The 23708-nt window shown below is 46.8% G+C and overlaps 1 protein-coding gene across 1 annotated transcript; it reads right to left on the reverse strand.

Moving 5' to 3' along the window:
• Window positions 1-473: 473 nt before the first annotated feature.
• Ascl1 (achaete-scute family bHLH transcription factor 1) lies at window positions 474-3159 on the reverse strand. The gene is made up of 2 exons (XM_055627906.1): window positions 1925-3159; window positions 474-1600 (listed from the first exon to the last, which is right to left on the reverse strand). Exon 1 carries the CDS (start codon window positions 2625-2627, stop codon window positions 1965-1967), a length of 663 nt encoding a protein of 220 aa, XP_055483881.1. The 5' UTR covers window positions 2628-3159; the 3' UTR covers window positions 474-1600; window positions 1925-1964.
• Window positions 3160-23708: the final 20549 nt, after the last annotated feature.

A 23708-nucleotide genomic window follows, 5' to 3' on the forward strand; every position in this document is an offset into this window, starting at 1 on the left:
GTATACACTGAGTGGAAACTGTGCAGCGAGAAGTGAGGGCAGGACTCTACCCTGTCCCTAAAGTTTGTTTGCAGGCAGGGAGACCCACTCCAAGCCCCAACTTTGAGCACTACCCTTCCAAGGACCCAGGCCTAGACTAAACCAGGACACCTAGCCCTTCCACCTCCTCACCAGGAAAACTTCAAAGGGGCTGAGAGGAAGCATGGAGGGAAGGAAGTCTCTTCCAGGTTACTGTGTGTGGCAGGATGCTGGGCTGTGAGTCCCCTCTGCTCCCCTGGGGGCTGTACACAGGTACTAGGAGTGGGACCCTACACACACGACCATCACAAAGTTTCCGCCAGGGCGGGGCTCCACCCAGTCCTGCCACCAAGCACCCTTGGCACCCCCCCCCCAGCCTCCCTTCGGGTATTTTGGGGTCAAACCAGCAGCGGCAGAGCCGAAAGAAGACATAGAGGCAGCTGATCATTCTCTCTCGCTCTCTTTTTTATAAAAAAGGAAAAAGTTTTATTACAAAACTAGTTTGTATAAAACAGGGTTATACATGTTCTTGTAAGTTTGTAATAAAACAGTAAGGGGAAAAAGGCAGTGGTAGAAATTTCCAAAAGGCAACCCATGGAAACCAAATGGCTGCCACTTTGCGTTTGGACAGTAGCTGCATAAACTTTGTTCTCCTTGAACAGTTTTTAATAACATGATTAATACATTAACACCGTTTCTAATAAGTAAGACACATTGGTGCTGAAGTCATTCTGGTGGCATTTAGATCTCGCCTATGAGGAGAGTTCTTTACGAAACCACATGGGGGGAGGGAGATGCAGTTGTGAGATGGACTACACTTCTAAAGTATGCAGAGGTAATTGCATTACATGTTAAAGTATCAAGATATACACACTTTAAACCATTTGTACAAAACTTCTATAAATTTTTCTCTCTCTTTCTTATGTACAAAAATATCTTAATATATCCCCAAACTGGTTAGGATAGATACAAATAATTTTTTTTCTTATAATAAAAAAATTCACAAAGATTGGAAGCATTCTATGATGAAAACAGAAGCAAAAACAGCGGAAGGGCGATTGTAGGGTTTGGGGAGGAGGCCACCAGGATAAGGGACAGGTGTCCAAGTACTGAGTACAGTATAGCATAGCTTCACTGCAGACCATGTCCACAGTTCGCTGGGGTGGGGGTGACCGAGGAAAGACGCCAGCCCAGCTCCAGCGGGCTAGGACAGCTTTGACGGAGGGTGCGAGGTGAAGGCACGGGCCAGAGCTTTCAGCCCCGCCTGGCCTGTTAGCTGTCGGCTGGGTGTGTATGGCTCTCTCGCTCCAGGAAAGGAACCCACTGCATTTGCACACCAGCTGCGACTTGGGTTTAGAATCAGGCGCCACTCACTCTTCTCAAGTCCGAGAATGATTGGAGTGCAAAGATCCTGTCGGAGCTCACCCCTGTTTGCTGAGAACATCGCACGTTAGTCAAGGTGCCCCTTGAGGTTGGCTGTCTGCTTGTGTTTGTTTTCTGTTTCTTTTCTGGCTTTTCTCCCCTCCCCCCAACTTCAGCGTTGCTGGCGAAAAACACTAAAGATGCGGGATCCGCAGCCACCCTGTAATAGAAACAGAAGAGGTTAGTGCAAGTTTGGAGGGGACTGGTGGAGGCTGGGGGGTCTGTCAGGCAAACACGTTTCTTTGGACGAAGTCCCAGAGCTCAGTGCCCAGAATCTCCGCGCCTCACCTCTCTACCCTCCATTCTGGTAAAGCCACTGGCAGGGGCCAAGACTGAAGCCAGCTAGGATTTGAAATAGACAGACTAATAACAATAATCCGCCGCCCCCCATTCCTGGAGACACTCTCCTAGTTTCCATGAACCCTCAAAAGGAAAGGAGGGCCCCACAAGAAAGCCTCTTCCCACCCCCTAAAGGGGAATGTACCTGCTCCCAGGGTCCATTCTCAGCAGGGCCTGGCAGCCGCTCAGAACCAGTTGGTAAAGTCCAGCAGCTCTTGTTCCTCTGGGCTGAGAGGGTCGTAGGACCCCTCGTCGGAGGAGTAGGAAGAGACCGGAGAACCCGCCATAGAGTTCAAGTCGTTGGAGTAGTTGGGGGAGATGGTGGGCGACAGGACGCCGGCCTGGAAGGCGGCGCTCACCGCGTCGTGCTCGTCCAGCAGCTGCTGCAGCGCCCGGATGTACTCGACCGCGGAGCGCAGGGTCTCCACCTTGCTCATCTTCTTGTTGGCGGCGCCGTTGGGGACATGCTCCCGGAGGGTGGCGAAGCCCAGGTTGACCAGCTTGACGCGGTTGCGCTCGCGCTCGTTGCGGCGCGCCACGGCGGCGGGCTGCTGCTGCGGCAGGCTGTAGCCGAAGCCGCTGAAGTTGAGCCGGCGCTTGCAGCGCATCAGTTCCGGGGAGGACGAGCGCTGGCGCTTGACCTGCTTGGCCGCCGACTTGTGACCGCCCCCTGAGGGCTGGCCGTCGGCCGCGGGGCTCAGCTGCGGCGCCGCCGGCGGCGGCGGCGGCGGCGGCTGCGCGCCCTGAGCGGCCGCCGCGGCGAAGAAGCAGGCTGCGGGCGGCAGGAAGGGCTGCGGGGGCTGCGGCGGCTGGCCCGCGCCGCTCTCCATCTTGCCGGAGCTCTCCATGCCGGGCCGAGGAGTCGCGGGGGACAGAGACAGGGGCGCGCGGGCCGCGCGGAGCGCTAGCGAGAGGGGCGCGGGAGGCGCGGTCAGCGGGGCGAAGGACGGGGAGCGGGGGACCGGCCGCCGAGGGGAGTCGGAGAGGAGACGCGCGGAGGCCGAGGCCGCCGAGTCCTCGGGCTGCAGCGAGGGAAGGTGCCCGGCGCCCGTCCTCCCTGTGCGCCGCCTCCTCCCTCCCCTCCTCCCGCCGCGGCTGGCTCCAGGAGCCTCGCGTGGCACTCGCGTGTGCGGCCGCCGCCGGCGCCTTCTTGGTATTAAAAGAAAAAGGGAAAGGGAAAGCCGCAGCCGAAGTCAGCGCCGTGCGCGCTCCGCCAGGTCGCGCCGCTCCGCTGCTGCGCGCTCCTGGCTCCGCTCTGCTCAGCCCTAGCCCAGGTGGAGCCTGCTTCTGGGATTGTTTGGTTAACCCTCTTTCTTTCTAATTCCTCTTTCGCCCCCCACCTCGCCCTCCCTGACCGGCTCCAGGCCGGTCCGCCTTCCACGTTCCCTTGCCAGGAGTGAGAGAGTGCTGGGCGGCTGCGCCGCGGCCGCCTTTTCAATGGGACACCCAGCCCCACGCGCAGCCCGGGCCCCGCCTTGCCCCACACTCCCCGCTGCTGCAGCGGGCGGCTGCGGCCCCCACTCCCCCCTCTCGCTCCCCCGGCTCCCCCCTTTTCTCTCTCCTCCCCCCTCCGGGTGCCCGCGCCCGCTCCTTGCAAACTCTCCATTCAGCCGGGTTTGTTGTTGCAGTGCGTGCGCCTGGCGCGTGCCGGACTCCCGGCTGAATAAACAGGCTGCGCGCTCGGGGCGGCGGCTCGGGGCGCCAGGGGGCGGCTCTGCAAACGGGGGCCTTCTCTTTTAAAAGGGTAAATGGCTCTCCGACTTGACTTGGGGTGCCTAGGTGGGAAGTCTGGGGGCAAAGTGTCTTTGGAGTCTCCTAAGTACGTGGAAGAAAATTCCAGGAGGATTTAGGCAGGAAAAAAGTAGCAAAGGCGCCTTAGGGAGGCAGAGGGCTAGGGCTGTGGCTTTTCCCTTTCCTCCCTCCACAGTTATTCCGGAGGATTCTTTGCTAACCCTAAAAAATATATGTATTTGCGAATTAGGTTTAGGAAGATGGCAGCGCTTGCATACAGGGAAGTAGCGGCCACGGTGTGGGAACTCGGGTTCTAGTCCCTTGAGCCAGCCCTCGTACTAGTGCTGTGGCTCTGTTTAAGCTGCCTTTCTCTCTGTAGCGCTATAACGCTGCATTAAGGCCACTATTCCATCAGCTTCAAGAACAGGACGTGCTGGCCACAACTCCGCAGGTGTGAAGACGGTAGCGGTGGTTGCCGGTTCTCTAAGTAGCTGAGGCGGGAGAATCTTAAATTGGAGGCTAGTTTGAACTACATTGTGCGATAATCCTCAGCTTTAAAACGATGTGCTGTGTGTGTGTGTGTGAAAGAGAGCGAGAGAGACAGACACAGAGAGAGAGACAGAGAGAGAGAGCACAGGCGCGAACCCTCTCGCAGGTGTGTGGCGCGATTATTGTGGTCAGTGGTGTGGGGAAACGCACAGAGGGCCGCTCTCGCGGTTATCTGTTTCTATTCTGTAACAACCTCCACTCCTCTGAAAAGTGCTTTCTAGTCCCCCTGCGGAAAGAGAGCACTCCGGGATATTTCAAATCTTCTAGAGTAAGAAGGTGTGGGTTGTGCGGAATGGTGGATAACCGAGTTTGGACAAACGCAAAGGCTTCCCTCCTTGTCCCGCCCTGTAGCAGGCGCCTCGGAGGCCTTGGCGCAGTCTCCATCCCGCCCCAGGCGTGTGCCCGGCGGGCCGGTGGCAGGCGACTGGGAGCTGAGCCCGCTGGGACTGTGTGCTGGCAGCGCCAGAGAAGAGGAGGCGCCTGCAGCGCTTGCCTGGCAGCTGGGACGGTGCCTGCCTAGGCGCCCTTCCTGGGCCTCTGGCCTGGCACTCTCTGTCCGACCCAAGTCCAGCTTAGAAACGTAGGCCCTGCAGGCAAAGGTCTCAGACTATTCTGGGCTGTCTTGGGCTGGTCTTTGGTTGGGTCTACCAACCAAATGAGAATGACTTCCTCACCAATCCAGGCTCATCCTCAGTCCCTGCCTCTGCTGGGGCATGAGGAACCATGGTACAGGTGAAGAAATAGAGAGGTCAGAAAGCTATCCAGGATACAGCCTGCTGTGGGTTGTGTGAGCGGCACGCGGGCGGGGGGGGGGGGGGGGAGAGGGGAATGGCCTGGCTACTTCCTGTGCTTCCCAGATCTATCCTTCTACAAAGAGAAAGCCAAGGCAAAATGTGTGATTCACATCCATACTTCCTGTACATGAGTGCCTGGGTCATCCCCGTGAATCCTTTAGGAAGATCCATCTACACACACACACACACACACACACACACACACCACACACACACTTCATCTAGAAGTGATCATCCTGAAAGGGAAGTGATGGCCAATGCTCATATCTCAGTACCGGGGAGGCCAAGGTAGGAAGATTGCCAACAGCTCAAAGCCACCTTAGGCTATGCCAGGAGACACTGAAAAATAGCTCCAATAAGAATAACGACGACAACTAGATCTATTCTTTTGACTTCACCATAATCATCAATGAACTCTAGTCCTTGGTTAAAGCTGAGGACTTCCGGAGAAATCCACCAAAGGATTGCCGTCCTGTTTGGTTCTGCCTGTGTTTGCTCTTCAAGACTCCTTCATGACTTCAAATCCAGTACAACTGAGGCCTGGCACCACACAGCAGGGCTGGCGTCCTCTAAGATAAGCTTTTGGTGAAGGTGCAGCTTCACTTAGAGTGGAGACTCCAGTACAGCGAAGATACAAGTAGCACGAGATTACTGCCAAAGACAACAGCAGCTGAGGAGCGGAATCACCAGAGCCTCTGAGACAGGTTTTGTGTGCGTTGGAGGCCAGAGCCAGAGAAATGGGGCTGCTCGGGCTGTTTGGAAGCCAGAGGATTATGAGTGAGTCCCAAATGTTCCACACTAAGCTACGTATACTGCATATAGGAGTTTGGCGTGGCTCTGACTTGATCGCGGCTGTGCCCTGATTCTTCTCTCTTAGAGTAAGGAAGTATTTAACTTATTTTTTATTTTACAGGCATCTACTTTTAAAGAGATGTTTAGGGAAAGCACACTGGTTTTCCAGTGCCACAGGGTCAGTCTTGAAAATGCACATACAAGTAGTACTATGCAGACTGAACAGGTTAGGTTTAAGAATATATATGTACAGACATATTTGCATGCAATAAACATTAATGAAAAATAGGCTATAGATTTGAATGAGAATAGGGAAGGGTTTATGGAAGGAGTTAAGAGGAGAGGGAAGGAAGAAATGCTGTCATCAAATTATAATCTCAAAAATAAAAAAATAAAGAGATGTTGGATTTTTAAAGAAAACGGTGGCCTTTTAAAGCATTAAGAAGTTTATGCCTGAGACTTTTAAAGTTATGCTATGTTTATGTTTGTGATTTTAGTGGGAGATCATGGGGATGAACAAGAAAGGAAAGGTTTGATAAATGATGTGTTTGTGTGTCCAGTCGACGACAATGGATCAATTGTTCTGGTTGGGTTTGTCGACTTGACACAAACCTGGGCTAATGAGGACTCTTAGCTGAGAAATACCTCCATCAGATTGCCTGTAGAGAAAGCCTGTAGGGCATGATTGATGTTGGAGTGCCCAGTCCACTGAAGTCTTGCCACCCTGGGCAGGTGGTATTGGATGGTATAAGAAAGCAGACTGACCAAGCCATCAGGACCAAGCCAGTAAGCAGCGTTCATTCCTCCATGGCTTCTTCTTCAGGTCCTATCTTGACTTCCTTCAGTGGATATTTCTTCATTCCTTCTTTCTTCAGTATGACTCAGGATATTTAAGCCAAAAACAAAACAACACAACAACAACAACAACAAACCCTTTTCTCCTTAAGTTGCTTTTGGTCATGGTGTTTTATCACAGCAATGGAAACTCTAACTAAAACAGAAATGGGCTGAAATCCCACAATCCCTTTCAGGCCTCATGCCTCCAGGGACGTCCAAGGCTCCCAGGAGGCCTTAGCTCTTAAAGGTTCTACCACTCCATAACATCACCCTGAAGAAAAAGACCTTTAATTCATGAAGCTTTGGGAATATTTAAGATCCAAACTAACGAATGTGGATGGAGCAGGAGACTCAGCTCTTGGCTTCCTGGAGCCTCACTGTAATAATTGTTCTAACTACTGGAAATTCAATACAATATCTTCCTCCCTATCACTTAAGGCTGAATCATTCCTTTTACTCTTGCAGGCCAGTGATGCTGCTGGTGAATCAGGGTGGTGGTTATTTTTTTTAAGATTTATTTATTATGTATATAATCTGCTGTCAGCATGTACACGTGCCTGCCAGCAGAGGGCACCAGATCTCATTATAGATGATGTGAGCCACCATGTAGTTGATGGGAGTTGAACTCAGGACCTCTGGAAGAACAGACAGTATTCTTAACCTCTGAGCCATCTCTGCAGGCCCAGGGGCCACATTTTAAAACACCAATAATCTTGATTATATTAAATACAGATATGCTATGTGGTCGCTCATGAAGGATGGCCCAGCACTCCACATCAGCTTGGTGCAGCTCCCTTGCCACCCAGTGGACTGACTCTCAACATGTCCCCAGGGTTTTACCTGACTAGGTCACTTGAACAAAGTTCCATTTTTCTGGATATGAATGAAGAAGATATCTCATAGAAGAACTGAATACCTTGATCCCAAATAGGGTAGAGGCACACCCTTTGCTATATGTCAAAGCTGTTATAAGAGTGAAATCAGAAGTTGTTGATGAGTTCACTCTGTGCAGAGCACTGTCAGGAACTGTTCTTTCATTCTTCCAACTGGTATACAATGAGTGTACTGTCCTTTGATGGGTGACTGCAATACATTGACCCACTGTTTGCTCTTACCCAGGACACAAACATTCCTGGGAAAGGAGAATGTTTGTCTTATCTTTAAATATAATAAGGGACTTAATTTCTGCCCTTGGTATTTTTTTTTGTAATATCCTTGAGCTGGACCATACTTTAAATTGATCCTTGTCTATATTCAGTGCTGAGATCCCATAGCAGAAGTCTTTTCTAGTGAGCCACAGAAACCACTTTATAGATGACCTGAGACTAAGCCTGTGCCTTTAGTCCTGGAATCTTAATTTTCACCCACAGTAGAAGGTCAGCCAGATAACACTTTATATAACTCAGAATCCGTGACTTCTCTCAGTAGAAATGAGATATGTCTCATCTCTTTGAAAAAGTTCTATTTATGCCACATTTGAGGGTGAGTTCAATACTAAAGACTAAACTTGGCTTTCTTTCCTTCCTTCCTTCCTTCCTTCCTTTCTTTCTTTCTTTCTTTCTTTCTTTCTTTCTTCCCTCTCTTTCTTGGCTTTTTGAGACAAATTTTCTCTGTGTAGCTCTGATGCGCTTTGTAGACCCGGCTGCCCTCAGACTCCCAGGTGCTGGGGTTAAATGCATGTGCCACTGCCACCTGGTTAAACTTTTCCATGGAACATTATCTTAATAAAGTTGTGTGTATAATGGCTTTTAAATAAGGGGCCAAAATTAAAAAAAAAAATGAAATGCTGTTAAGTCTTGGGCTCTCATTTTGGTCACAAGATTTTTAGTGCAATCATCAAGTTGGAGGTGTTTGAGTCCAGAGCTCCAGGTGGTCTGAGAAACAGTGTACAGTTCCTGCCAGCCTCATTCCTGGAGGTAAGCTGCCCTAAGCTCTTGCTAAATACTATCCTACCCAGGGAAAACTGGGATGCTCTCCTTGTCAGGCTAACCTTTCCCAGGTAACTTTGGGGAGACTGCTGGGTGTCCGTCAGAGGCAGAGAGCCACTCAAGAGGGTGGAGGAGTGAGCATAAGCCTCACATTGGGTTTGGTTTTGCAGCTCGGCCACAGCAGCCTGGCCTGCACCTGCATCAGGAACTCCAGACTTCTAATGAATCTATTCACTTTTTCAATATGTCTTAAAAAGAAAAAAAGTTGGAGAAACAAATGAAACAAAACAAGCACAAAGTATATTTTATTGTGGCTTTTCGGATGAGAAGGGAAGGTGGGGGGTAATTTGCAGTTACCCTCACAGGAGCTTTTGAAGTTCTCCAAATAAGGAGAACTAATGCTAACTCTTTTTTTTAAGCCCCATTTACATTACGATTAAATACCTTCCTTGGATGAGCATAAAGAAAGTCGTTAATCTATATAGCTCTCCAAAGAATCAATACATTCTAAACTTTTGTGGGATTTGTTACACTCTGTTTTGTTGTTACAGTAGTCGGCCCAGCTCTGTCTAGGCACATGGTTCTTCTTCCCTCCCGGCTCTGTGCCTCCTCCAAGAATGAAAACAAAGCAAAGGTCTTTCACTGTAAACAAAACCAGCTGATTCTTCACAGAGAACCCCTGAATAGCTTGAGAAGGGGGGAAAAAGAAAAAAAAAAACAACTTACAATAAACGGTGCATTTTTTTTTCTCTGCTGGGTATAGTATTCAAGGATCAGGGCAGTATTCAAACAGAGGTCCATTTTTTTTTTTTTTTTTTCTCAGCAAGAGAGTTTAGAAAAGAAGCGTGGGGTCCATTCAGAGCTTCCCCCTCACAATCACAGGGCTCTGTGAAACCTATCTTCCATGCCTTGTCAGAGTGTTTCTGGGGACCAATTAGCGCTTTGTTGCAGGGCTTCTTTGCTGAATCTTTGAGCAGCAGGAAAAAGCGCTCTTGAGTCTCGCCTTATTTTGACCATTTCAGTCATTACTCAGTGTAATAATTAATATGACAACTGGACGCTCCGGTTTGTATAGAAACACCTCAGCGACAGGAGCGAGTTTGCAGTGGGTGGTAATGAGCCGCACATCGGCCTCAGAAGCCACACACAAAAAGGGAATGAATGGTGACAGAGAAAGAGAAGGAATAAAGATAAAATAGTTGGCACAACGCAGAGAGACATAAAACAGACTGGAATGGGGAGAGGGAGGAGGAGCCAGGACAATTAGAAGGGAGGGGTGAACCCTACGGAGGTTAACTTATTTTGAAACTGTTTTGTGAATAGAATCGCGGACGTGAGTGGCCAGATTTCAGCCTATTGCCCCCATCCCCCACCCCCGCCCCTTTATGGACCATCTTGGAACGTGGGGTTGGAGGCGGGGTGGGGACAGGGCCTGCTGCAGTCTTTAGGTTGATCTCAGTGCACGCACTGGCTGCAAATCTCAAATCCCAACAACCCACTCGGTGTTCAGCAAAAGCCAGGCTACCTTGTCCGGACCAGAGCTACCTTACCGTGCGGGGGAGGAAGTTTGAGGAAAGGTTATTTTAGACTTGCATCAACTCTGAGTAGGGCTTCACTTCAGGGCTCCGGAGCGAGGAGGTCGCTCCCGGCCAGCAGTAGTTACTGCCTTGTGCTGTGCGCCCCTGGGCGGTGACCCCTATGGGAAGGCTTACTAAGTAATTAGAAGATTTAAGTGTGTTGGCCCCAGCCCATGCTAATGAGGCAGATGAGAGCTTCCGCTAAGCCCAAGGGACAGCATATTAGACAAAACAAAAAAACAAAGAAACAAACAAACAAAGAAACAAACAAACAAAACTCCGCACACCCAAATCCTGGTCTTGTAGCCCCACCTTGCTCCTGGAATTTCTGTCCCCAAACCTTTTACTTAATTCTGATTTTTCGCACACACCTCTCCTCCCTCGGCCACACACTCATTATTCCATTTACACAGGGGTGAGGGTGGGGGTGGACTCGGGGGCTGGGGTGGGGAGGCTCCCTGGGAAGCCATCCCACCCCCTGCCTGTCTCAGACCTCTGAAAGTTCACTTCCGGGCACCCTGCCTGGCGGATCACCTACGTGAGGCCTTTCTTTGTACAATATGGAAGGAGTCCTAGCTCACATTCTGAGGGTAGGACCTGAAAGCTCAGGAATCCGGAACTTCCTTCCACAAGCCGGTGGACAGGTTCAAGGGGCGAGGAGAGCTTCCTCATCAGTGAAGAACAGGGGCACCAGGAACCTAGGAATTCCTGAAAAGCTCCTACTGCCTCCAGAAAGCAGGGACAGTTTACCCAACTGTCTGAGGTCAGTAGTGTGCTCTCATTGTGTGGCCACGTGTCCTGTGTCCATCAGCACCTCCCCAAAGTCCAGACTCAGCCTGACTCCTTGTGGTGCCTCCTGGGAATACTGTGGCGCATCAATCAGTGGACAGGGGAACCGGTATGCTGGCCCTGAGGGCCAAGGGGAAAGTTGACTGGCAAGCAACAGGTTTCAAAGAAGGCACAAGCCACTCACTGCGAGCGCAGTCTTTCCTGCCTGGTTCTGCTCCTGCCACCTTCCACAGGCCTATTTGCAGCGCAGACGAGGGACAGCAACCAGTCAGTTTTCAGTCCCTGTGTGTGTGCGGTCAGGGAGTAACTTTAACATGGACATTCCTTGACATGAAACCTCGACATAAACCACAGCAAAGACAAGATTTAAGGACTTAGTGTTTATAAAATTCTGACAACTTGCCAAGCCTACAGAACCCCCCCATGTGTGTTGAACCCATACTGAAATATGTATCACGATGCACACGCTAGTCTTGTCAAGTGTGAGGAAATACTATTTAATTCTAAAGGTGATTTAGGCTGATATGATCATTAATCCATCACGTAACCGCCACAGTCACATGCTTGACAGGAAGAGAACAGGTCACAGTGCTGCTTCCCATGAAGGTGCACATGGCACAGTGGAAGGAAAGCGAGTCCGTGGAGACACAGCACAACAGCAAAGGACGTCCTCCATCTTTCTTTTTCCTCTGGACTCCACCCTCCTCACATACCTGAATGCCACTCAGATACAATTTTCAGGTAAAAACAGTGGGCTGCAAATGCATGCATCCTCAAATCATCTCCCAAGCAGATGTTCTGACAGGGAAGAGAATACCGGCCCGACCACACATGCTCTAGAGACAGCATTTTCCTCTTTGAACTTTTTTTTTTTTTGGCTAGTCTTCAAAATAACTTTCAGGGGCAAATGATGTCATCCTCAGCCTGCATTATGTGGGGTAAGGCCGGTGCTTAAATTATGGGTCCTGCTAGCCAGAAGGCAACCCTCTGTCAGAGCCCAGGGTAGACATCAGGTCTTCGGTGCATCTTGGTTAGCATGCGGTGGAATGAAGCACCACTGTTCCCTTACAGCTTTGCTGGAGAAACAGGACACTCACCTGTGATCGGAACAATTTCTCATGTGGGATTTGGAGACTGGGTAATTGCCACGTGTTTTAGTATTTATTTATTTATTTTTCCTCTGAGGGATGTGTGTGTGTCGCTTGCCACCTGCTGGGATTTTGTCGAACTGCAGCAGGATCTGTGGGGAAAAACTCTGCAATGGGGTTCATTCCACATCACTCAGCTCAGTTCTATTAATTCCACTTTACTTAACACAGTTTAACTGCAGAGCACCATGAGGTGTGGGTCTCCTTCACCGTAACGGTCACATTAATGATACCTGAGGTGCTCTCTCTCTCTCTGTGTGTACCTGTGTGTGCATGTGTGTGCACGTGTGCATGTGTCTAAGAGGCAGAGGATGGTAAGTCAACCCTGAACACACTCCTCCTCAGTCAGGCTCCACCTCATTCATTCATTCATTCATTCATTCATTCATTCATTCATTCACCCATTTATTTATTTATTTATTTATTTATTTATTTATTTATTTATTTATCTATTTATTTATTCTGACACAGTGTCTTTCACTTTATCAGTAGCTCATCCATTTGGTGAGATTATCTGGCCATCAAGCTCCAAGAAACTCCTGTTTCCTTTTCCTCACCACCACCATGACTGGCGTTTATTTCACTTTATTTTTGCTCATCTGAACTCAAGTCCACATATTTGAGCTGCAAGAACTTTCCTGACCTAGCCATCTCCCCCAACACTTGAAGTGCGTTGAACGTTTGGACTCTGAATCCTCACCCCACGCCCACTCAAGTTCTCTCAACAAGCCACATTTGCTATGCCGAGGATGGGGCCGCCACACCTCCAGTGTGCCAACAGGCAAGGCAGCGACAATTAGTGAAGACTGAATATTTTCTAGTAAGAAATTTGCATTTGTCCTGTAAGGTACCTGGTGTTTGAAGGCAGGAGAAATGGTCGCGTTGTTGCTGAGATGGCTTTTTGTGATGGCCTCAGTGGTCAGAACCCTGATTCAAAGAGAAAGGGGCCACACGAATGGCTTTCTCAGTGTCAGGGACTTCTCTTTCTTGCCTTTGCTTCCACTCTACCGAGTCCTCCACTGGAGGCTGCTGCAGAGGAAATATTGTGTGTGTTGTATGGATGTAGCAGCTGTTAATAAAAATCTGAGTGGCCAATTAACTGGATAGAGAGAGAGACAGAGAGAGAGGTGGGGGGTGGAAGCAGGACATCCTGAGAGGGGAGAATTCTGGGAAGGACAAGGAGGAAAGTCTCTTTTTTGCCAGGAGTCATAAGCCCAAGCCCAACAGGATACTTCTTGGCCTTGCTGTCACATCATTCTCAGGTTCTTCCCTACACACATCTCTGTTCTATCTTCCCCCTGCCGCCACTGCTTTCTTCCCAATTTGGTCCCTTTTCAGCTCAGTCCAGAAAGCTTGATTGATTACTCCATACATTCATAATCACTAACCTTCCTGGAGCCTTTAAAGAAGCACATCCATGCTCTTCTCTGTCTCATCCTTTATCCTGAGCGTTTCTCTCTCTCTATTTATTTTTATTATGTTTGATTTATTAGAGTTTGATTATTCAGAACAACTTTAAGTTTAAATACATTTGATCATATTCTTCCCCTCCCCCAAGTCTTTCTCAATCCTTACCTCTTCTCTACCCACTCAACTTTAAGTTCTGTCTCAAAAGCCCAATACAAAAACAGAATCCCCCAAAGCACCCTATAAAAACACCACCAATCTGTAACCCAATAAAACACACATAGAAAAACCTGTAGAGTCCATTACCTGTTGGGCGGCCATGCCTGAACATGAGTCCTGTCTTGGAGTAGTTGATGTACTTAGTGTCATTATATTGGACAAAAAAGATTTTCTGTCACCCAGCAGGTATAAGTGACAGTTCAATTGTTAACTTTTACCCCACTGGCTAAGTTTTTATTCATTCATTCTTAAAAAATAGAACAAATGGTAATAAGATAAAACAAAATTTATTAATTGAGAGTTGGACAGGACAAATCAACAGAAGGAAAAGAGTCCAAGAGAAGGAACATGAATCAGAGACCCAGTTGTTCACTCACTCAGGAATCCCATAAAAACACTAAACTGGAAGCCATCATATGAACACAGACTGTTCATATTATGAACTGGTGCAGACATGTTCAGGCCCTGTGAATGCTGCTTTAATCTCCGTGAGTGCATAGGAGCTTTGCTCATGGTGATTTAAAGCAGAGGTTCTCAATCTATAAGTTGTGACCGCTTGGAGGATCTAAAACTTTTTCACAGGAGTCTCCTAAGACCATTGTGCATATCAGATGTTTACATTGTGATTTATGACAGTAGAAAATTACAGTTATGAGGTAGCAACAAAAATAATTTTATGGTCACCACAACATGGGGAACTGTATTAAAGGGTTATGGCATTAGAAAGACCCTGATTTAGAGGGTCTTAATTCCTTGGTGTCTTCCTTCACCTCTGGCTCTTATACTCTCTCTGCCTCCCCTTCCAAGGGGTTCCCTGAGCTCAGAGCAGAGGAATTTTTCAACAACCAATAAATAGTTTGACTTAAGTCTTACTTAATGAGATGTAACACATACCTGACATTGTTTGGGTGACCAAGAACCTGTGCCTTGGGACCTATGGGAAAACCAAGTAATAATGGTTAAAAAAAAAATATGTAATGATGAAATGACTCCCAATGATATTTTCCTCTTCTCATAGATCAGTGCCTGCTCAGCCAGCATCAGAGAAGCTTCCTCCTACAGCAGATGGGAGCAAACACAGAGACCCATAGCCAGGCAATATACAGAGAGTGAGAGAGCTTGGGACACACAGCTCTCTCTAAACGGGATGTCTCCATCAAATCCCTCTTTTTCTTGATTCCATGCTAAAGCCTGTATCACAGATTTAATAGCTTTATTAAACCATATTGTGGTCATCAGATAAGCAAATAAAAAGGCTTTTTTTTATCATTCGTAAAGAAAGGCTACTCCATCCCCTGACTTTATGACTACTTCACCCCATTTATTTCTCACCCCTGCTGATGTTTTCACTCCACCAAAGGTCCTCAATTTCATGGTTAAATTTGTGTGTCAGCTAGGCTGCACCAGAGGTGCCTGGCTAAATGTTTTTAGTACTATGTCTCTAAGGATGTTCCTGGATGACCTTAACACTGGCATTGTAGACTGACTGTGACAAATTACTTTCTCTAGGTTGGGACCTCATCTAGTTTGATGATGACCTGAAGAGAACAAAAAGGGAGATTTCTGTCTCTGCCTGACTGTTTTCTCACTTTTCATCTCTTGCCTCCAGGCTTGGGCTTGGATAGAACTGGTGTTGCGGGAATCTTTCTGGAATAGGCACTCCGACATCAGTAAGAGTAGGAGAGGAAATGTATTTACTCTGGACTGAAGCCAGGACAGCTCCTGAAAGACCCCACCTTTGGGCCCAGTTTATATTCTCACCTTATACTCTAAAACCACAAGCAAGTGGGGTTAGCAAGCAAGTGAGATTTTTACAGAGGCGTACACGGCAGTGAACCTTTTGTTTTGAAAGGCATCTACTGTAGTTGACAGGTGTAAGCTTCCGTGGTCATGTGAGGACGGGCAACAACCCACCATTTCAACTATTTCTCCAGATCACTCTGTTCCAGGAAGCAGGTGAAGTCATGCTCAGAAATCAACAATACACTCAATGCTTTGAGAAAATCATTAAATAAATCAATAAATTAGTATCTAATAATTGGGGTTTTTTTCTACATTACTGTACTTCACTTCTTCCCGGGTCTCTAGGTTATAAGATTTGAGGATGAATGAAGTAATTCTTAATATATAATGTCTTATATTTTTTGGTTGTGAGCTTAGCCTTTAAAAGCTGAGCAATCTTCATTCAGAAAGGCAAATGGGATAGACATCGGAAGAAGATGAAAATAAGGAACAAGACAGGAGCCTACCACAGAGGGCCTCTGAAGGACTACTCAGCAGGATGTTAAAGCAGATGCTGAGACTCATAGCCAAACTTTGGGCAGAGTGCAGGGAATCTTATGAAAGAAGGGGAGATAGAAAGACCTGGAAGCTCCATAAAGAGAAAACAGAACCAATTAATCAGGGCCTAGGGGTCTTTTCTGAGACTGACACCCCAACAAAGGACCTTTCATGGAGATAACCTAAGCCCCCTGCACAGAGGTAGCCCATGGCAGCTCAGTCTCAAGTGGGCTCCCTAGTAAGGGGAGTAGGGGCTGTCTCTGACATGAGCTCAGTGGCTGACTCTTTAATCACCTCCTTCTGAGCAGGGAGCAGCCTGACAGAGGAAGACTATGAAAGACAGTACTGATGAGACCTGATAGGCTAGGGTCAGATGGAAGGGGAGGAGGACCTCCAGTATCAGTGGACTAAGGAAGGAACATAGGAGGAAATGAGGGAGGGAGAGAGGGTGCGATTGGGAGGGAATGAGGGTGGGGCTACAGCTGGGATACAAAGTGAATAAATTGTAATAAATAAAAAATTATATTAAAATATGAAAAAATAAAGAAGGACTTTTAAACCACCTACTCCAACACTCAAGAAATGTAATAGAAGCAAAAAGGACATAAAATGAGGAATGCAAATTGCCTGCTTCCAGGCTATACATGTAAAATATATACATGTATATATATATACATACATACATATATATATATATATATATATATATATAGTCTTCCAGTCTATCTTTTATCTATATATTATCTATTGATCTACATCATCTATTTATCTATCGATCTATGTATCCATGTATGTATGTATGTATGTATGTATGTATCTGTTTATCTATCATCTACCTGTCTATCTAATCTATCTATATACCTACCTATCATCTATCCATTCATCTATTCATCTGTTTTTCTAACCTCTTCCTGGTTCTGATCCTCAGAAGCATTCAAGACTGATACATTCACCAATGACTTCATTTTTCTCAATGGCTCAGAAATGCTTCCAGCCCTTGACTGGCAGGGTACATTAGACACTACCGGCCTAATGTTTTAGTCATCAACATAACTGTATCTGAGACCAATTAAAGGCCAATACCTTGGGCACTCCTGTGACTGTTTGTTGTTTCTGGATCAGCTTATTTGAAGTGAGAAGAACCTACCTTAAGTTGGCGCTGTTTGCCAGTGGCAGCCTAGATAAAAGGAAGCTTTGCCTTCATTCTCGCCAGCAGGTTCATAGGCCTTGTTGCTGCTGCCTACCTTTGCTGACGTTAGAACCCACCTTCTTTGTCCTTCCAATTCAGACTGAAGACCAGTATCTCTTCATGAATACTCTCCTCTTTCAGCACTATGCTGGAATTGCTGGGGCGCCTGGCTTTGTGGACTGAGAAGCCACCCAGTGCTTCACCTCTCCCGCGTGAGATATCCATTGGACTATCCAGACCACACAGTGTAAGCCAATCTAATAAACCCTCCTTTCTAATGTTTTCATTTTACCGATTCTGTTCCTCTAAGGATGTGATTCCCAGTATGGTTACCCATTTGAGGATACATAGCCCCTCAGCCCCTCTTGAGCTCCCTTCCTTGGGTTGCCACTGTTCTTATCCCCTTGATCCTAATAAGAGAAAAAAGAAAATGAGGGTGTATCTACATTTATTTATGCTTTATTATCAAGAACATTCTTCCTTTTCCGTGCTGCCCAGGGACAGGTTCTTGATCCGCGTCGTAACTTACACAATGTCTGGAGCCTGCAGATGGAGGAGGAAGATATCCTCAAATTCCTTGTATCGGGAACCCGCTTAAGTGGCACCAATCTTGACTTTCAGATGGAAAGTGGTGGTGACTGATCCCAGCTGGACCACCCCAGCTGCCCACTGCTGCTCAGTTGTAACACTGGCTCTGCATCAGGTGACCATGCCATCCCGGCAAGGACAAGGGAGCTCACTCTGTGGGTCTGATGTGGTGGGTGTTGGCTCCGGAAGTACTCTGCCTGTGTGACACTATGGCCCGTGAGCAGCCATGGCAGGTTACCCCCGATCTCTACCTTTACAGAGCCCCCGGGAGACTGAGGAGGAGCAGGCTGATGCCGAGAAGGCAGTGTGGTCCAGGAGCAATCCTAGGGCAAATAGACCATGCCAGCTCCTTAGTTCACTGCTGCTCAGCCAGAGGTGGCAGAATGGTCTGAGGGTGTACAGGTGCCCTCTGTGCCTATCCAGCATTTCCCTCCTGAAGACTGGAATGACTGGTCAGCAGCTCCCAGAGCGCAGGCTACCGAGCGAGTTGGAGCTACCGCTGTCAAATGTGCCGACTGTCAGGCCTGGACGCTTCAGGAACCCTTTTTACACCTGAATGCCCAGCTTCACTCAACTGTCCACGAAACGACTTAATCGCACCACTAAACACACACGAAATGTGTCCTCATCTCAGCTTACCGCCTGGCTCTGGCAGTCTGTGGCCCCGCGTGAGAAATGTGGTGGGTAAGAACAGACACTTAGTAGCATATTGTGCAGTGTCGGCAGCTTACAAATAACTGCATGAGCACGGATGGTAATGAAATAAAGTGAAGTATCAGGGAGTAACAGTTGCGTGTCATAGCTTTGATACACATACTTTATTCAATTATGAGTTTATGTAATTTATCTTTAAGTTACAATTGTATTTAGCACCGGGGTTGCCAAATGCCTGGAAAAAATCAGCTCTTAAAAGCATGGTGAGCTTCCAGTGCGCCATGCCTGCAGTACAGCAGTCGCGTGAACCCATCTTGCTCACCTAAGCTCAGCTCACACCCTTCTCTCCTAATCCAGGTGCGAGCTACCTGAATGTCCCTGAGAAGTGTCCATTAATTCAACCCTAGAGATTCTATATAGGTGTTCCTTCTATTAGAAACCCCCTTTGCTTGCAAACCTGTTCATTCATAACCTCCTGCTGACTCAGTTCCCAGCTCAAAGTTTCTGTGTTCAATAAACCGCCTCTTGTTTTAACCAGCCTCCCTCAAAACCCCTTTTATAATAGTTCTTCCTGAAATGTTATTTCTTAGCTGGGAGCAGTGGCACATGCCTGTAATCCCAGCACTCAGGGAGGTAGAGGCAGGTGGATCTCTGTGAGTTCAAGGCCAGCCTGGTCTACAAAGTGAATCCAGGACAGCAAAGGCTACACCAAGAAACCCTGTTTCGAAAAACTGAAACACAAAACAAAACCAAAACCAAAAAAAAAAAAAAAAAACAAAAACAAAAACAAAAAACCACCAAAACAAACAAACACATTATTTCTTCTTTAATGCTGGGCTGGTTTATTTTACTTTCATTTATTTTTTTTTGTTTTTCCTAGTCTTTGTGTTTACTGTTCCTGTTTCCACTAGAGTGTGGGAAATCAATAGGAACAGTAACTTTGAGAGTCCTGATGCACTGTCTAAAACAGTGCCTGGTAAATAAGTATTCAAGAACCATTTACCGAGTACATGAGCGAACAGATAACAATACCCAGTGATCTCACTATAATGCGGCCTGAGAGAAGACACTGAGGCTGCTCCAGAAGCCGAACTGCATCCACGCATATCTTCTTTTCATTTAATATACCTTTAATCAAAGGCATTTGATCTACTAACTGACTTCATTACAAGCCAATCTAATTCCTGCATTCTGCTAAGAATTCCCGGAATAGCCAGCCCTAATTAGTATTCTGATAAAAGCGTGACTTCATATCGTAATCGCATTTATTGTACAGGGGTATTAGTCAACAGTGATCTACAGATTTCTGGGCTGTCTATGTGGAGAAGATTTAAAAGAAAAATGGGGTAGAAACAAAATTCTGTGGAAGGTGAGTGCTTAGTGGGAATTTTCTAAGATTTGAAGTATGGCATTAAAGCGTGTCCTTTCTTGTGAGGAAAGAGCAGTTTTCCTGATGTAAATCCATCTCATATGTCCTCCCCCTCTATCTCACCTTGTCAGCATTAGATGTGGCCGTGAAAGACATTTCAAACAATGGCTTTAAATAAAACAGCAGTTCATTTCTCTTTTCTACAAAATTCCAGATCAGCATGTTCCCAGATGTCAACTACCACGCCCCTTTTCTCTTATCCCTCCTCTTGCTCTGTTTAGAGAAAAGCAGAAAATGGCTGATGTTTCTAAATCTGTCTCATAATCCAACATGGCAGCTCCTGCTTCAACAGAATTTCTGCATTGGAATCTGCAAGGAAAAAAAAAGTGAAGGGAGAAGGGTGCACCTCCTTAAAATCACTTCCTGGTAGCTATACAGGTTTTCTCCTTGTATTTCTTGGGTCACATTTGTAGCTATGCTTAGCTTCAGGAAAGTCTGAGAAAGTCTCCTCCTGTACAGAGAGTTCCGGCTGTAGCTCACCCTCCGGTTTCCACTATGAAGTGAGAACACGGCTGGACCATGTAGGTGTGTGTACTACAGCTCCCTCCCTGCCCAAGAGCCGGCTCTGCAGTTCCTGAAAGTGGCCTTGCCGTGCATCCATAAAGTGGGCCAGTGGGAAACGGTGATTTCATTGGTCCCTCTCATCAACTTGTAATGCCTTCAAGTAGAATCTAAGCCTGGAGTACTCTGACGTGGGATAGTCTGATGGGAGCAAGAAGCTGATGACAAGTATTAGATGCTCTTTGCCAAAGACAGGCATGACTTTTTTTTAAACTTTTTTTTCTTTATTTTTTTAAATAATTTACTTAATTTTATGTGCATTAGTGTGAAGGTGTCACATCCTTTGGAATTGCCTTACAAACAGTTGTGAGCAGCCACATGGGTGCTGGGAATTGAACCCGAGTCCTTTGGAGGAGCAGACAGTGCTCTTAACTACTGAGCCATCTCTCCAGCCCCAACAGGCATTATTTTTAACTCCAGAATAAAGCAAGTGGTTTTTGTCTTGAAAAAGGAGGGAGACATTAGTAGCTGGAATACCTTCAGAGTTGGAGATGCTGTTTATTCTTAGTATACTAACCTAGAAATGCCCTCTGACCCAATGGGAGAAGCAATTATCAAGGCATTTATAAAATACTGCATCAGAGAAATACTTAGAGTAGAGTCTAGACTTTTTTAAACGGAAAAATTTAGAGGGCAATAAAATGTCACACTACAAAAGTTAGGACATTCCCACTGCCTAACACCCCTGTGGCTGGATAGGTCCTAAGCCTAGGGGAGAACCCAGTATGATTATTCTGCTAAGTGGATAGAGTATTTTTTCCTCATTTTTATTGATTCTCAACAAATCACAACATGTACCCCGATCAAGATCCCTTCCCAGTCCTTCTATGTCTGCCCCCCCCGTGACCTCTCCCACAAAAGAAGTAAAAGATAAAAATGATTTTAAAAAATTAGCAGGATGTGGTGGCACACAGCTGTAATTTCAGCACTCAGATAGGCAGAGGCAGGCGGATTTCTGTGAGTTCAAGGCCAGCCTGGACTACAATGACAAGGATACATAGAGAAATCCTTTCTCAAAAAACAAAACAAAACAAACAAACAAACTTGTGTTATCAATATAGTCTCTGGAGCATGGGCAAGTTCTTAGTGGCCTGCCCCTTAAACAGAGCTGAGTTCTTCTGCTCCCAAGATAGAAGCCATTTATCCTGGAGAGGTTCCCTTCAGCACCTCTGCCACACTTCCTAAGAATTCTCTCAGTGGCTTCCTGTCTAGGTTGGTTTTTGGTGGTGATGGGGGCGCAGCGGAGGGAGGCTGGGAGTTGCCACAGAAGCCTTTCATGTCTCTGCTCAGCTGGGCTTCGACTGTGATCGATACCACAGGGAACATGGCCTCCCTGTTCTTCACAGTCAGTGGGAGCATAGCTCATTGGCCTTCACTCATTATCTGGTGATAGCACAGACACTGAACATGGCCCCCTCCTACAGCAGGACTACCCACCCAAACAGGGTCTTTGGGGCAGCCCAGACCACAGACGTCAACATGGCCTCAAGGTGGCAGTGCAGGCCACCCACATCAATATGGGCCTGGGCAGTAACAAGGCTTCAAACATCAACATGGCTTCAGGCTGCACCATAGACCATGGGCATCTGCCTGGCCTTTGGAGGTAGGTTGGGTCATGGACATCAACACAGGCCTTAGCTGCAGTAGGACCTCAGACTCAGATATGTTCCCTTGTGGCAGAATGGACCCAGACATTACCATCTCCTCCATTGGTAGCTCAGGCCACACCGAAAATTATGGTCCATGAAGATTGACACAGCTCATGACGATAGCACACACCACCACAGACATCTGCCTGACCTTTGGTGATAACATTGGGTATAGAAATTAACACAGACCCCGGCTACAGTAGGTCCTCAAACCCCTATTTGGTCCCCCAGTGAGAACATTACCCATGGACATTGACATGGTCTCAGTAGATATAGTCATAAAGCAGCCTACAATGACATATTGCTACTCCCATAGATCAGAGCATCATTCAATCAAAACTAGAGATGTTTCTGCTTTCAGTAGATGGCAGATAACAGAGACCCACCCCCACTCCCTCCCCACCACCGAGCACGCACAAATCTCAAATCCAATCCTCAGTACCACAAATACTACATTTAAATATAGAAAGCGATGCTTAAAATAAAAGACATAATTTAAAATCATAATGCATAAAGAATGATGAGAATTGTTAATTGATATACCTGTAACCAGCACCTTTATACTTGGTTTACTAATTGGTCTTATTGTGAGGTAACTCAATGTCTAAGTTCTTCTAAGAATTCTTAGGTCTCCTCCCTTTTTATAGAGATAGAATATAAAAGTGATTAAATTATTTTGGATGACTAAAGGCCACACATCCACATATGCAACCTTTGTCCTAGAACCATTCACTACATTCATAATGGCTATTCTTTTCAATGGCTCACATTCACCCTGCAGACTGACTGTGGTAGGTGGGCAGTTCACTCGGATGGGTGTCCTTTCTGTCTCAGTGTGCAGCGCAACATGGTATTCGAGTATTATGTCTGCTCCAGGAGTTTGTGTCTAGGCAAGGTACTTCCCAGAATTCCTTTGGTGTCCTGTCCATTAGTCTGGGGATGAGGCAGGGAAGTAGGCTGCCATGAGGTCTGATACTCACTCAGGCGTCATCTCTGAGGAGATCCGACCTGGTAAAGAAAGCAGGCTTGTCCCAAACAGTGTGAATGACCCCTTTTCTGTGTAAACATGGCTAAGTAGACCTATCAGCTCTACTCAACTGATGCTTGGTCTCTCTTTGAGTTTGAGCTTGTTGATATTTTTCACTAAAGTTACATCCCACCTCACAATGGGTGAGAACAGCTTTAGAGAAAAAGACTCACATTTTGCCAGTGAACAATAAAATGGTAGAAGCCAAACAGAAGACAAAGAGCAAAGCTGAGAATAGCCTAAGTACCTGGATTTTAAATATTATACTCTTTAAAACTCTTGGGTTGGGGCTGGGGAGATAGTTCATGGTTAAGAGCACTGGCAGTTCTTCCAGAGGGTCCGGGTTCAATTCCCAGAACCCATATGGCAATTCACAACTGTCTGCAACTCCAGTTTGAGGGAATCCGACACCCTCACATAGACATACATGCAGGCAAAACACCAGTGCACATAAAATAATTAAAATATAAAACTCTTAGGTTATTGAGAAGATTAAATTCAAAACCTCAAACTGAACAGGAGTAAAACACACATGTACCACATTAATGGAACTGAACTACAATAGTTCTAGAAATGTTTCACTTTAAATATATTTATTAGGAAACAGAGAGGACTGAAAACAAATTAGTGCTCAACCCAAGAAGCTGGAAAAAGACTAGCAAGTCTAACTCAAACAAAATAGTAAAGGCAACTAAAAAGCAATCAGTGAAAGAGAGAACAGCACATAGGAGATCAATGTTTTGAAATGCCCACTCCTCTTGGACAAATATCAGGCAAAATG

Source organism: Psammomys obesus, unplaced genomic scaffold (assembly GCF_907164565.1).
Source record: "Psammomys obesus unplaced genomic scaffold, mPsaObe1.curated_primary_1811, whole genome shotgun sequence".
In the NCBI taxonomy this organism is placed as follows: Eukaryota; Metazoa; Chordata; class Mammalia; order Rodentia; family Muridae; genus Psammomys; species Psammomys obesus.

What these genes read in the sequence shown, in the direction of transcription:
- Ascl1 (XM_055627906.1), bottom strand. Translation starts at nt 2,627, where the DNA reads ATGGAGAGCTCCGGCAAGATGGAGAGCGGCGCGGGCCAGCCGCCGCAG.